Source organism: Amphimedon queenslandica, unplaced genomic scaffold, assembly GCF_000090795.2.
Source record: "Amphimedon queenslandica unplaced genomic scaffold, v1.1 AMPQUscaffold_13511, whole genome shotgun sequence".
NCBI lineage: Eukaryota > Metazoa > Porifera > Demospongiae > Haplosclerida > Niphatidae > Amphimedon > Amphimedon queenslandica.
Window position 1 is genome coordinate 100,720 of NW_003546253.1, and position 12,531 is coordinate 113,250.

Genomic DNA, 12,531 nt, shown 5'->3' on the forward strand with positions numbered 1-12,531 from the left:
CCATGACATAATACTAGTTTTCAAATGTAAAAGTGAATAATTATTATAATACAGAATCTCTTAGCAAATGTGCAAAATTCCACTATCTTTGTAGTCTTTCAGTTTGTCAATTCTTATACCACTACCGTCACAGCTAAAGTAAATGAGATTGTTACATAGTGCAGGATTGACTGGTCGCAAATGTTTTAAATAACTAATACTGACAACCAAGAGTTGCTGGCAATTCTGAAGGACTTCTTCCAGTCCTTGGCTTGCATGACTAGAATTGTGTGGAAAATAAACTTTGAGATAAACAAGAGATTTCAGGTTTGAAACAAATGGAAGCAAATAATGATGGCTCAAATGCACATTTGCAGATGATTCGAAAATAGTACAAAGAGAAAAGTCACAAAACGTTACATCAAGACCTTTGAGTCTGGACATACTCTTAATATAGTTAATCATATTATCCCTTGCAGTTGAATCAATATCAGGGAGGTGTGATACTTGTGACAAGCCTCCTTCTTTCTGCGATGATGATGGTGAGTGAGTGATAGGTGGGATAAGAGAGCAACAGCTGACAGACAAAAACTCTAAATTTTTCATTTTCGATAAAAGATACCAAAAATGCTCCACATTAATTTCAAAGCTGCCTCCTGCAGAATAAAAGCAAGAAGATGCGTTCAACCCCCTAAGTTTCAGACAGTGCTCAGATAATGGAGCCAGGTAGGCATCAAGACAATCTGATAGAGTGCTTCGCCTGAAACTAACCTCTAATAGATTTGGTGCGTCTTTAACAATCAAACGAAAGGACTCGAGTGATAAGGTTACAGACTCAAACCCAAGTACAGCAAGATTAACTCCGTATCGACTTGTATAAACTGGTAAACCAGGAGGAATATCTTCGTTGTTAAAAATGGCATATTGTTGACTAAGACCATCATAATTAGGCTGTGTGGTTGGTGTAACAAAATCTTTCAATGTAATCATTAGCTCACCATTAGCAGTCATAGCAACAGTTTCAGAATTATTGGGACCAAGTTGCAATGAATACAGCGGTATGTCATAAAAATCAAAGTTCAAAGGTCGACGATATCTTTCATAGGCTACAAAATGAGCTGAATGAGTTATAGGACAATGCAGTGGTGTATCTCTATTTCTATTATATTTATTATAACAGCCAACACCAATGAATACAGGTGGTATGCACTTATTTTCCAACCACTTGTTAAAGAGAAGTTCTCCAGAAATATTTTGAACAATGACAACGAGCTTTTTCAAATGTGAAAGACATGAAAATTTTGCCCCTAATACTTCAACGTATTTTCTTTCATTAAAAGTGAGTGTTAAGCACTGCAAGTGAGGTAAATATGAAGGTGAAGAAATCTTCTCTAATGCATGGGTATTTATTTTAAACTCGTAAAGATTCAACGTATGAACATTCTTACAATTGAGTATTTTTGATATTATTTTTGGCTGATACTGATGGCGACTGAATGGTAGCTGTCCCTTTAAACTGAGTGACTGTACATGTGGTTGACATGTTTTTAAAACTGATTTAATGAATGGAGCATTTGCTTTATGGTACGCATCATCAATGAAAACGTTTGTCCACAAATAAGGATCGGAACATATCGTGTAAAGTTGTCTATTGACTAATCTTAGGGACATCTTATCTCTGAGTGACAGCAACATACATATCTCTTGTATGATCTCCTTTGGTAGGGAATCAAGTGATGAATATTCTTTGTCCTCCTTTACAGGATCATCCAATGGAAAGAGCTGATGTACCTGGACGAGCTGATTGCGCTCTTGTTCTTTACAATCATCCTCTGATTCTTCAGAATCAAGTTTAGGTCGCTTAGACAGAGACGCCATAATTTTTTATTCAAGTTATCGCATAATTTTAATTTTAAATTAATTATACATGCAAAGCTAAAGATTCACTGCCTCTGTATTCTTGAATTTTGTCAACTATTGGACCGTCATTACAGTAAAAGTAAAGAAGATTACTATACAATGCAGGGTTGGCTTGTAGGCCTATTGCATTATGAATAATGAGAACTGAGAGTTGCTGGCAATTTTGAAGGACTTCCTGAAGTCCTTTGCTTCTTTGATCATAAGTGTACAGCAAACTAACATTGAGATAAATGAGGGATCTCAAATTTGAGAGAATCAGAAGCAAATGCAGACTCTCATGTGATTGAACTCCACTGCATAAATGAATTGCACAATCCATTACTTGAAGACCTTTGAGACTGGACATGCTCTTAATATAGCTAATCATATTGCTCTTTGCATGCAGTTGACTCAATATCAGGGAGATGTGATACTTGTGACGAACCTCCTCCTTCCTGTGATGTTGATGGTGAGTGACTGATAGGTGGTAGAAGAGAACAACAGCTGACAGACAAAAACTTTAATTTTTTCATTTTTGATAAACAATGCCAAAAATGTTCCGCATCCACATCAACAGTTTCAGAAGCATATGACACATCTAACTCTCTCAGTTTTAAACAGTGTTCAGATAATGGAACTAGGTAGGCATCCAAATAATCTGATAGAGCACTTCTCCTTAAACTAACTTCTAATACATTTGGTGTGTCTTTAACAATCAAACAAAAGGACTCAAGTGATAAGGTTACTGAAGCAAATCCAAGTATAGTAACATTAACTCCGTATTGACTGGCATAAACTGGTAGACCAGAGGGAATATTTTTGTCTTTAAAAACAGCATATTGTCGACTAAGATCATCATCATTAGGCTGTGTAGTTGGCGTAACAAAATCTTTCAATGTCATCATTAGCTCACCATTAGCAGTCACAGCAACAGTTTCAGAATTGTTGGGACCAAGTTGCAATGAATACATTGGTATGTCATAAAAATCAAAGTTCAAAGGTCGACGATATCTTTGATAGACTGCAAAATGAGCTGAATGAGTTATAGGAGGACAATTTGGCTTTGGAATATTTCTAAAATCAATGAAGCCAATTACAATAAATATATGTGGTGAGCACTTGTTTTCCAACCACTTCTCAAGGAAAGATTCTCTCGAAGCATTCTGAACTATGATGAGCTTTTTTAAATGTGAAAGACATGAAAACTTTGTCCCAAACAGTTTAACAGATGCTCTTTTGTCTAAAGTGAGCGTCAAGTACTGCAAGTGAGGAAAATATGAAAGTGAAGAAATCTTTTCCAACGCACTGAAACTTATCTGAAACTCATACAGATTCAAAGTATGAATATTTTTACAGTTGAGTATTTTCGGTCGATAGTAGCTGAATGGTAGCTGTCCCCTTAAACTCAGTGACTGCACGTGTGGTTGGCATGTTTTTAAAACTGATTTAATGAATGGAGCATTTGTCTTATGGTACGCATCATCAATGAAAACATTTGTCCACAAATAAGGATCGGAACATATCGTGTAAAGCTGTCTATTGACCAGTCTAAGGGACATCTTATCTCTGAGTGACAGCATGATACATATCTCTTGTATGATCTCCTTTGGTAGTGAATCAAGTGATAAATATTCTTTGTCCTCCTTTACAGTATTATCCAATAAAAGGAGCTGATTTACCCGAAGGAGCTGATTTACCCTAACGAGCTGATTGTGCTCTTGATTATCATCCTCTGATTCTTCAGAATCGAGTTTGAGTCGCTTTAACGGAGACGCCATTTTTATTCAAGTTAATGAAGTCATTAATTCATTTTATACTAATAACACAATAATTATAATACATGCAAAGGTTCAACAGTCTCTGTGTAGTCATAGATATACAAAAACCTAGTTCCATTATCTGAACACTGTTTAAAACTGAGAGAGTTAGATGTGTTTGTATATCTATGGTGTAGTTTTGAATTTTGTTAATCTGATACTACAGACTCGGAATTGCCCATCACTAATGAAATTGTAGATCTAATTTTACAAATTTCAACAAAATACATCAATTTATGGACTGTTTTAGGCACTTAAGACCGAGCCTTTCGGTTAATATTCCAGGGTTCCAGTTCTATTTGTGTAACCAGTCTGAATACAATAAGCAGTATAGTGTCCCTTGATCCAGTACCACTCATAGTACAAGTATAGAGACCACTGTCAGTCTCTTTAACTGAAGCTATAGTGAGGTTGCTCTGTACAGCTGGACTAGTAGAAGGACTGCCACGTTGAGACATAAACTGAGTGTTGTCGCCATTAGCAATAATACCATCAGATGATTTCATGCCTCTGCTGTCCGTCCAAGAAATTTCATAATTAATTGGTAGGTATCCAGTGAAGATACATGATAGTGTGACATCTTTGCCTTCTTCAATAATCACAGTATTAGCTGTTGCTGATACACTACCTATATTGCAACAAAAGAAATAAGAGATACAACAATAATAATAATAATAATAGATATTAATAATTTTAACTTATTTCATATAAATTTAAATTTTAACTCATTATAAATTATTTTATAACTACTGCTACTACTATTCTTCCATTTGCTTCTATAATAATAATAATATTAGGTGCTCATACTACATAACAACTGAGGCACCTATGGTGCGTGGACTCGCCTGCTGAGATTCACCTTAGTGATAATGTGTTGCTTGAATTTGCTTGTACTATAGTATGATATTATAGCAATTTGAAAAAAATTGATTTTGAGTAAACTGCACCCATAAAATAAATTATGGGTTTGGTCGACAGATTAAACATGGCCATAGATATTAGAGTAAATGAAAGGGATTGGAAACTTCCTTTGGTGGCTGGAAATGCTAGTTACAAATACCGTATTAATTTAATCTGATTTTCTATAATTAATCATATCTAAAATTGAAAATGGCTGCAGAAGTACAGGTAACCTTCAATAATGTAGAGGGACACTCTTTCTACTTGCCCAAGTAGTCTGCTGTGGCAATCATTATGTTTGCAGTTTAAATTCATTGTTGATGAACATTGGCAATCATTAATCACCATATATTACATGTTTAATTGTATATTTTTTTGTAATTTATAACCTATCTGATAGAGAGTGTGCCAGTGACCTCTGGTGTGTTATAAAATTTTAACCTCCAAACCTCTTTCAAAGTCAATTCGCCAAATTTTCTAGCTATACGGTATTATGCTTTAGATTGTATGTAGACTCTTACAAGAGCTCTTATTATTACTGTACTAGGCAATAGTAGACTCTTTTAATTCATAACTTACTGAAAAGTGTCAAACTGATTTTACTTGTATTTGTGTTGGGGTTTATAACACCCCATGAATTATTACCCATCGCCAGATAAGAGGCAGAACAGGTATAATCCCCAGCATCAGCAGCACTGACATTAGATAACATTAATATACTAGTCCTTGTGGTATCTGCTAATTTCATTACTCCGTTACTAATACTAACTCCAGGGCCACTCCAAGTCCAATGAAAGGTTCCATTATTAACAACTGTACAGGATAAGTTAAGAGATGGCTGTACTGTATCAGGCTCCAGTGTTTGATTAGGAGACATGAATACAATAGGAAGAGCAGAAAAAGAAATAGGTTCTACAAAAATAAGGAGTCACCATGGACACATATGGACATTAATGTAGGTACCTGTATCTATGAAGAACTTAATTTCACTGATAAAAGTTTTCTGAGTTGCAAAATCTGATGTAGTGGGAGAGAACAATTCAAGTAAAGGAATCTCTTTGGCAGTATTATTATAAGGTTTGGCATTGAGGACAATCATTGAAAGCATTATAGTGTCATCATCAGATTGGGATACTTTATAATTATTAATGAATGTCAAATGGACGCCATGTTTAGGAGTAGGATAGTATATATACATCCATATATGAGGTAGTCCATATCCTAAGGATGGATTACTGTAGTAATATATATCCATGCGATTGAAGAAGTAATTGAAAGGTATATGATCGAAGGAGGGAGTGATTTCAAATCTGTTACCAACGAATTTATCAGGATTAAAGGCCAGTCCTTCATTAGTTACATCATCATACAGTTTGCAGGGATCGCTGATGCAGGTTATCCCATTGATTAATGAGGTGAATGGTTTTACTATAAAACAAAATTAATGCCCCATACATGAGGGTATAATTAACTATACCTTGATATTGTAATGAAGACTGTACAACCAATGACAATAGTAACAAGATCATGCCTGCCTATAAGGAGAGCTCATTTAATTAAGCAATGTGATAAAATTAAAACTGCTATCATGATATTCGATGTTCTTCATGTCCGTCTCAAAGTCATATTAACTCAATTAACACCTGTCTTTCATCACATTATCAAGACACTATGACATATAGTCCAGCATGTTATACTAAATTAGTGAGATTTATTGGATATGGGAAATTTTGGTGAAACTATAGGATGGTAGATTAGATTTTGTCATATCTTTACCATGTGGCAGTTAATATTGGAAATATTTAGCGAGTTTTAAGTTGTGCCTTTTCCAAAATTGCCTGGTAAATTGCCAAGATTAATTGATCACCCAATTAAAAATCTCACTGTAACCTGGGGGAGTCTGTTTTAAGTTACACGCATAGCTCCTGTAGTGTTTTAGGTTATATTATATAACCCACACTTACTGGACATTGTCAGCATCTACTATATACATAATACTACCGACATTAGAGAGAGACAGTCTTATCAATCATGCAGACATGCAGTGTACAATACAATGAATATTCTCATTTCAGTGATTGTGTGCTGTTATTCCGCTCGGCTTCACTCACCGGGTACATGATGGACTTCAGTTAAAGGACCGACTCAGGAGGAGACCAGAGCTTACTCGATTGAGAAATTACTTGAGAAGTCAGAAGTGCTAGTCTGAGTTAACTTATAAACTCAAATGAACTATAAACAGCAACACTGCACCAAAGAGTGTCTTGGACTTCACACACCAGCAGGCTCGCACACGAGAAATCCAACTTGAGGTACGTACGTGTGGACAAAATGGGCAAGGCTTAAACCATTTTATAAAAATGGCTTGCACACGAAAATGAAAATTGAAATTATTGCTTATTTTTTAATGTAAACTACCCAAATAGACTATTCCTAGTTGCATTCTTTGCTAAAATTGCTGGTGGCCATCACAAGCCCAGTCTGAGATGCCATTTAGCACATAAAATAATTACATCATAATGACATAATTATTATTATTAAATCTAATTTTCTTATTAAAATAAATTTGAAACCATTGTAAATATCAAGAGTTAGTCTCTAGCCTCTTCCTCATCTCCCTCCTCTTCCTCCTCCTCTGGTAAATAAAATTCTGAATTATTAATTTCAAACGAGTACGTGTGGAATCTCAGTGATAGAAACACTAGAATTAGTAGTGTAGCCAACAGGTTGAGAGAGTAATAAGATGGAAATAAATACACAAGCCCTTTGTCATTATACGACAACATAATATGCTGGAATAGGACGTACAACTGAAAGAGAGATTCATCAATAAAGACCCTATAGGATCATCATTTTGTCTTACCTCTATTGACATGCTACCCACATACTTGTACACAAAACTATAACTGGACTTTAACTTGTCATTAAAATTACGCAAAATCAGATAACCAAGAACCTATAATTGTACATATAATAGTTATTAAATGAGATACACCTACCATAAAAGACACTAGAAACAAATGCAGCAATTGACTGTACCAAGTGACCCTTGCCTGACTCAAAAATATTAAGTATATCTAAAATAAAAATAATAATAAATTAATTTATTTATACATTTTTATTCACTATAAAGGAGGAGATTGATATTAGCGCTTTTACTGGCTGCCTTGACGATGATGTTGTAGTTGAAGAATTATTAGTTTTATTATAAAAAGCAATGGACACTCCAAGCACTGATAACTTAATGACAAAAAAGAGAAAAAGAAAGTGTGGTTAAAATTAAAAAGAGGGGTCACTGACTTACTATTTTAACTATTAACGATATCATCCACAATTGTCGATTCGGAGATAGTGTGGCAAAATCACCGATAACATGAAACTAAGCAATATTAGGAGGTTGTATGCGATGATCAATGACTAACCTCAACAGCAGATATAATGAGGAGTATAATCAGATTAAACACTAGCTTTAATATGAATACAATTTCTACAAGAAAGAGAGAGAGGGAGAGGGGGGAGGGAAGGAGGCAATATTCAATGATTAAAGTTTCCTCTAACTATTAATATTATTGGAGCTCCCTCCAATCCTAGGCGGTACTGCCATAATAAAGTAGACCACTAGTATTGACTGTGATATGACAAACGGTACAGTGTACAATGTAATGGAGGAGTGGAGGAAAATGCAAAACCATATAACAAGATTAACACAGCGATAAAAAACCTAATAAATAATAAACTGATAACTATTACAATATGAGGGCAGGTTAGTTTACTTTTATTAATTTCTTAATTGAGTAATCATTGTTGTTAAAATAGTAATTGAAAGAGTCGTAAGCTGTTCCAAAGGAGATGAGTCCAACCATGCATAACCACACCCATGAACCAACACCACTCTATTTATAGTATAAATCAGAAATAATAATAATAATAATAATAATAATAGCATAATTACTAACTTCAGATATGTATGAATATTCTAATGACATCATAACTAGTACAGACACGCCTCTTAGTTCAATGATCTGTTCCCGTGGCAACCAATCAACTGCACCTCCTGGAGACTAAATCAAAATAACTTTTCAAAGTTGCTCCAAAATCAGGCCAAAGTCCCTGTACTATAGTACAGGGTCTTTGGCCAAATTTCACCAAAAATGAAAAGGAGAGAATTAGGCAAAATTTCCCCCAAAATCAAAAGTTGCTGTTAACTCTGAGGATAGCACAGGATATTTTTAAAATTAGCATATTTTAAAAAATAAAATAAATCAAAATTTCTATATGGCATAAGGGCATCGATGTGTATCATAAAAGTGAAAAGGTTTATAAAATCACTTGTTTAGGTACAGTCTCCCTCTTCATAAATCCAAGACAAACAATAGCAATTGAGATAAGAAAAAACAACAGGAACGACTGCCAAGGACTAGCTATGACAAAGTATCCAATCCTGAAACAGAGAGGAATGCTATCATACAATGAAAAACTAACATTCTCTATTACCTGTCGGTAGCTACTGCATAAAACAATGATATGAATATGGTACCAATTAAGTTAATGACATAGTAGCAATAATCTAAATTGATCAGTGCTCCTTCAAAATATGGCTCTAGAGCTGCAAAAAGGGGAAGAAAGTAATTATACTATAAATTTATTATTATTATTATTATTATTATTATTATTTACGTATCAAAGTTCCTGTAGCTCTCACAAATACCAGACCACAATACAAAGCAATCCTAAACACAAACAACAAACAAGTAAATACAAACAAGCAAACTGTTTACAGGACAACAAGTGCCGGTGCAATGACAGAAGAATAATAAGATGTGTCAGAGCTAATGCAGCAATTGCCATACTGACTGTCCTTGCATATGAAGTGAACTATAAGCTCAATACCCTAAAAATAAAAAAAATAAAATTAATAAAATAAAATTAAATTAAAGTATTCCAGTTACTTACTTGATCATCTTTTCTGCTTTTATCTAATTTAAATAAAACAACCGACTCAGTAAATTCCTCGTGAGAAGTAATGGCCTCGTTGTATCTGTCGATTAGAAAACTTTGACATTTTCTATCATCCTCACTTAGAATCTCTTGATCTATTTTAAAAAGCAATAACAACAACAACAATAATAATTAATGACTTACCATATAATAACATAATAATTGTAGGTAATTGAGCACCATTCTCCTTTGCTTTGTTCAAAACTTTAATTTGTGAAGCGATTAACGTAGACACCAGTTCTAATCAAAGAGATAACATAATTAATATGACATCATGCTGGATCACTATGACTCACCATTGCATGAATTAGAAGCTCCTCCCAATTCATCTTTTTTATTAATGTATTGGAAATGTTGATGAACAATTAGGGTTGGCATGAATCTTGATGATAACTAGAAAAATTGCTCAATTAATTATTTCAATTATAAAACTTTTTTCACTTTTTGTATGTTATTTTCGTAATAGTCTATGATGCTCTGATCCAGTCTTTCTATCCATAAATAATCCTAATTAAATAAATAAGAATAACCTCTCTTTCTCTCTCTCTCTTACAGAATTAAATTGTTTTTCTTCAACATTAACTGTCAAAGGAATGTTCTATAAAAGACATATTGTAATGACCTCTCTCTCCTTTTCTCTCTCTCACTTTTTGTATTTCTTTAGTAAGATCAGGTATTTCATTGTTACTTATTTCATCTCCGATTATCTTGAAATACTTTAGTAATGATTTCTCTCCAATAAATAAAACATTATGTGACGTAGTACCCTCAAAATTCACACAATTATCTAAGACCCTAAATTGTAAAAACCATTATCATTATCATCATCATCATTATTATTTATTAAAATTAATTAATAATTAATTTAAACAATTAAAATTAACAGGATACATAGGATGTAGGGTATATTACCTAGTTACGTGATATCTGCTAAGAAGACACTGATAAGGATACCATTGCTCACCAACCCACTGACCATAATTGATAACAGAATTACAAGTATCTGTCATTAATTAAAATAAAATCAATAACTATTGTTCATAGCAATAATTTTACCAAGTGCTTTAGGTGGTTTGATGAATATTGCTGTTATTATAATTATTATCGACAAAGTCCCCGTAGCTTTGAGAGAGATGGCCCGCCATTTGCTTTCCTCTGAAGAAGCCATTTTTTCTTTCTTTGCAGCCAGCCCCACCCATTTATAGAGAATGTACATATGTGTGGGTCTTATCAGATATCATTATCATTACTCAATCTATGATTAGATCTACAAGCGTTCAGCTCGACATAGTCTCGACAGACCTATTGCATGAAGTAATGTTTCGTTACCTCCTCCTGTTTCTCTCTTGTATTACTGGTAAGTTCTCTTCTACTCGGTTGTGTACCCTATTAGTCTTTTACAATGATTATTTCCTTTTATAAAATATAAATACATAGGCCTAATCCATTATTCTTCTTATTGTTAGTATTGTTGATTTAAGTGGTAATTTTTTTTAGTTTTTCCCTAAATTGAGCATAACGACTCATAAATTGTGTACACATATGTGTGTGTGGTTAATACATTAATTTTACAGTTCCATTAGTTTGGCATGTGATAAAAGACAAATAATCTTTCAACCACTATAACTCCCCCTCTCTCCTCCTTTTTCCTCTCTTTCTCCCTCTCACAGTATCATTGAGTAATACACCAGAGGCGTATTTAGGGGGGGGCTGAGGGGGCTTGAGCACCCCCCTCAGGGCTGGGCTCAGAAAAAAATTACTAAAGTCCTGGACTCTTGCATCACTACCAAGCCTCTTAACAAAGTTATCTATCCCCCTGGTCATGATTTCAGCAGTTTCCAGTGTTTTAAGGAGCAATCAGAAGTACCAGTAACATAGCAGTATGCTTGAAATGATCTTGGCCCCACCCGTAATTGACGAAAATGCAGGAAAAGGCCGTTTTACCACCGTAAAAGTGGGTGTGGCCAAAATCGCGGCGCGCTTCGCGCGCCCTCGGCACCCCCCTCCTTCAATTTCTAGATACGCCCCTGATACACTATGTTATGGTGAAAGTGAGGATGAAACATAATAATAATGATAATGGTACCTGTTCATTGCAATCTCCACATGACTACTGCGTTTTTTTTTATTAATAACCATAAAACAGTTACCAGAGGTTGTAGACATAGAGATCCAGGTGACATTGGTACTATAATTTGTCTCAATCACTGGATACATGATCACAATAACAGATCATTATATTGCTGTCAAGGCAACTATTGTAATGGGTGTCCAGATATTGAGAGATTGTGTGAGATTAAAAGTCTACTGAATGTCACTGATCCTCCTCCTGAATGTAATACCACTCTTCTCACCTGTACTCCTTCTAGTTCTATCTCAATGACTAGTACTCCTGGGATTTCATCGTGTAAGTATTTTTGTTTATGCCACATGTGCATATTCATGCTGGTCTCTCTATTTTTCCCTTTTTCCTTTTCCTATTATTCTCTCACTGCTGTTCCTTTTCTGCTTCCTCTCATTTTAGCTCCAATCCCTTCTTCGTCAGTTACTGTGTCCAGTACATCTGTCCCTACCCCCAATGGATTTTCTCAGACTTGCATCACCTTTATTGCCACAGTCACCTTCTTATTCACATTCACAGTATAATTTTAGTTTCCTGTTTTTTTTAATTTTTAAGTTTTAATTTAAATTTAATTATGATTAACTTTATTAAAACCATAGATATTAAAACTAAATTTTGCAGTAAAGAAGTTTTTATCTTTTGTTGCTCTCTTCAAATTCTCTATCAAGTTCGCTTTCATTCACCACATGATAGAAAGTAGAAGTAGAGTATTTAGTAGATCCTTGAACTCCAAAATTAAATCTATAACTTAGTCTTTTGCATTCGACTACAACAATATGAAAAATAAAAGCAGCTCCAGCTGCAAAACTGGAGCCA

General features: G+C 34.4%; 3 protein-coding genes across 3 annotated transcripts; 1 reads left to right on the top strand and 2 right to left on the bottom strand.

Annotated features, from left to right (window-relative positions):
- Positions 1 to 3,839: 3,839 nt before the first annotated feature.
- Positions 3,840 to 6,928, bottom strand: LOC105316400 (uncharacterized). Its single transcript, XM_011411248.2, has 5 exons — positions 6,707 to 6,928; positions 6,073 to 6,130; positions 5,559 to 6,023; positions 5,175 to 5,507; positions 3,840 to 4,323 (listed from the first exon to the last, which is right to left on the bottom strand). Exons 1-5 carry the CDS (start codon positions 6,713 to 6,715, stop codon positions 3,950 to 3,952), a joined length of 1,239 nt encoding a protein of 412 aa, XP_011409550.2. The 5' UTR covers positions 6,716 to 6,928; the 3' UTR covers positions 3,840 to 3,949.
- Positions 6,929 to 7,116: 188 nt separating this feature from the next.
- LOC109588945 (uncharacterized) lies at positions 7,117 to 10,824 on the bottom strand. The gene is made up of 21 exons (XM_020005048.1): positions 10,650 to 10,824; positions 10,506 to 10,596; positions 10,241 to 10,388; positions 10,147 to 10,191; positions 10,035 to 10,100; positions 9,890 to 9,986; positions 9,738 to 9,833; positions 9,549 to 9,688; positions 9,374 to 9,486; positions 9,273 to 9,325; positions 9,090 to 9,201; positions 8,925 to 9,036; positions 8,552 to 8,656; positions 8,369 to 8,488; positions 8,154 to 8,316; positions 8,018 to 8,082; positions 7,900 to 7,974; positions 7,722 to 7,835; positions 7,595 to 7,672; positions 7,459 to 7,551; positions 7,117 to 7,405 (listed from the first exon to the last, which is right to left on the bottom strand). The coding sequence occupies exons 1-21, from the start codon at positions 10,807 to 10,809 to the stop codon at positions 7,187 to 7,189; spliced, it is 2,265 nt and encodes a 754-aa protein (XP_019860607.1). The 5' UTR covers positions 10,810 to 10,824; the 3' UTR covers positions 7,117 to 7,186.
- Positions 10,825 to 10,830: 6 nt separating this feature from the next.
- On the top strand, positions 10,831 to 12,311 carry LOC109588950 (uncharacterized). The gene is made up of 3 exons (XM_020005055.1): positions 10,831 to 10,950; positions 11,740 to 12,000; positions 12,118 to 12,311. The coding sequence occupies exons 1-3, from the start codon at positions 10,851 to 10,853 to the stop codon at positions 12,237 to 12,239; spliced, it is 483 nt and encodes a 160-aa protein (XP_019860614.1). The 5' UTR covers positions 10,831 to 10,850; the 3' UTR covers positions 12,240 to 12,311.
- Positions 12,312 to 12,531: the final 220 nt, after the last annotated feature.

Bases quoted from the DNA above. Each gene is read 5' to 3' on its own strand.
- LOC105316400 (XM_011411248.2), bottom strand. The intron at 6,024-6,072 runs GTATAGTTAATT...TTTGTTTTATAG, and splicing joins GTCTTCATTACAATATCAAG to TAAAACCATTCACCTCATTA. The intron at 5,508-5,558 runs GTACCTACATTA...TTATTTTTGTAG, and splicing joins TAAGTTCTTCATAGATACAG to AACCTATTTCTTTTTCTGCT.
- LOC109588945 (XM_020005048.1), bottom strand. From the start codon at position 10,809: ATGTACATTCTCTATAAATGGGTGGGGCTGGCTGCAAAGAAAGAAAAA. The intron at 10,389-10,505 runs GTAATATACCCT...TTTACAATTTAG, and splicing joins AGCAGATATCACGTAACTAG to GGTCTTAGATAATTGTGTGA. The intron at 9,326-9,373 runs GTAAACAGTTTG...GTTTGTGTTTAG, and splicing joins GCACCGGCACTTGTTGTCCT to GATTGCTTTGTATTGTGGTC.
- LOC109588950 (XM_020005055.1), top strand. From the start codon at position 10,851: ATGATTAGATCTACAAGCGTTCAGCTCGACATAGTCTCGACAGACCTA. The intron at 10,951-11,739 runs GTAAGTTCTCTT...ACCATAAAACAG, and splicing joins GTTTCTCTCTTGTATTACTG to TTACCAGAGGTTGTAGACAT. The intron at 12,001-12,117 runs GTAAGTATTTTT...CTCTCATTTTAG, and splicing joins TACTCCTGGGATTTCATCGT to CTCCAATCCCTTCTTCGTCA.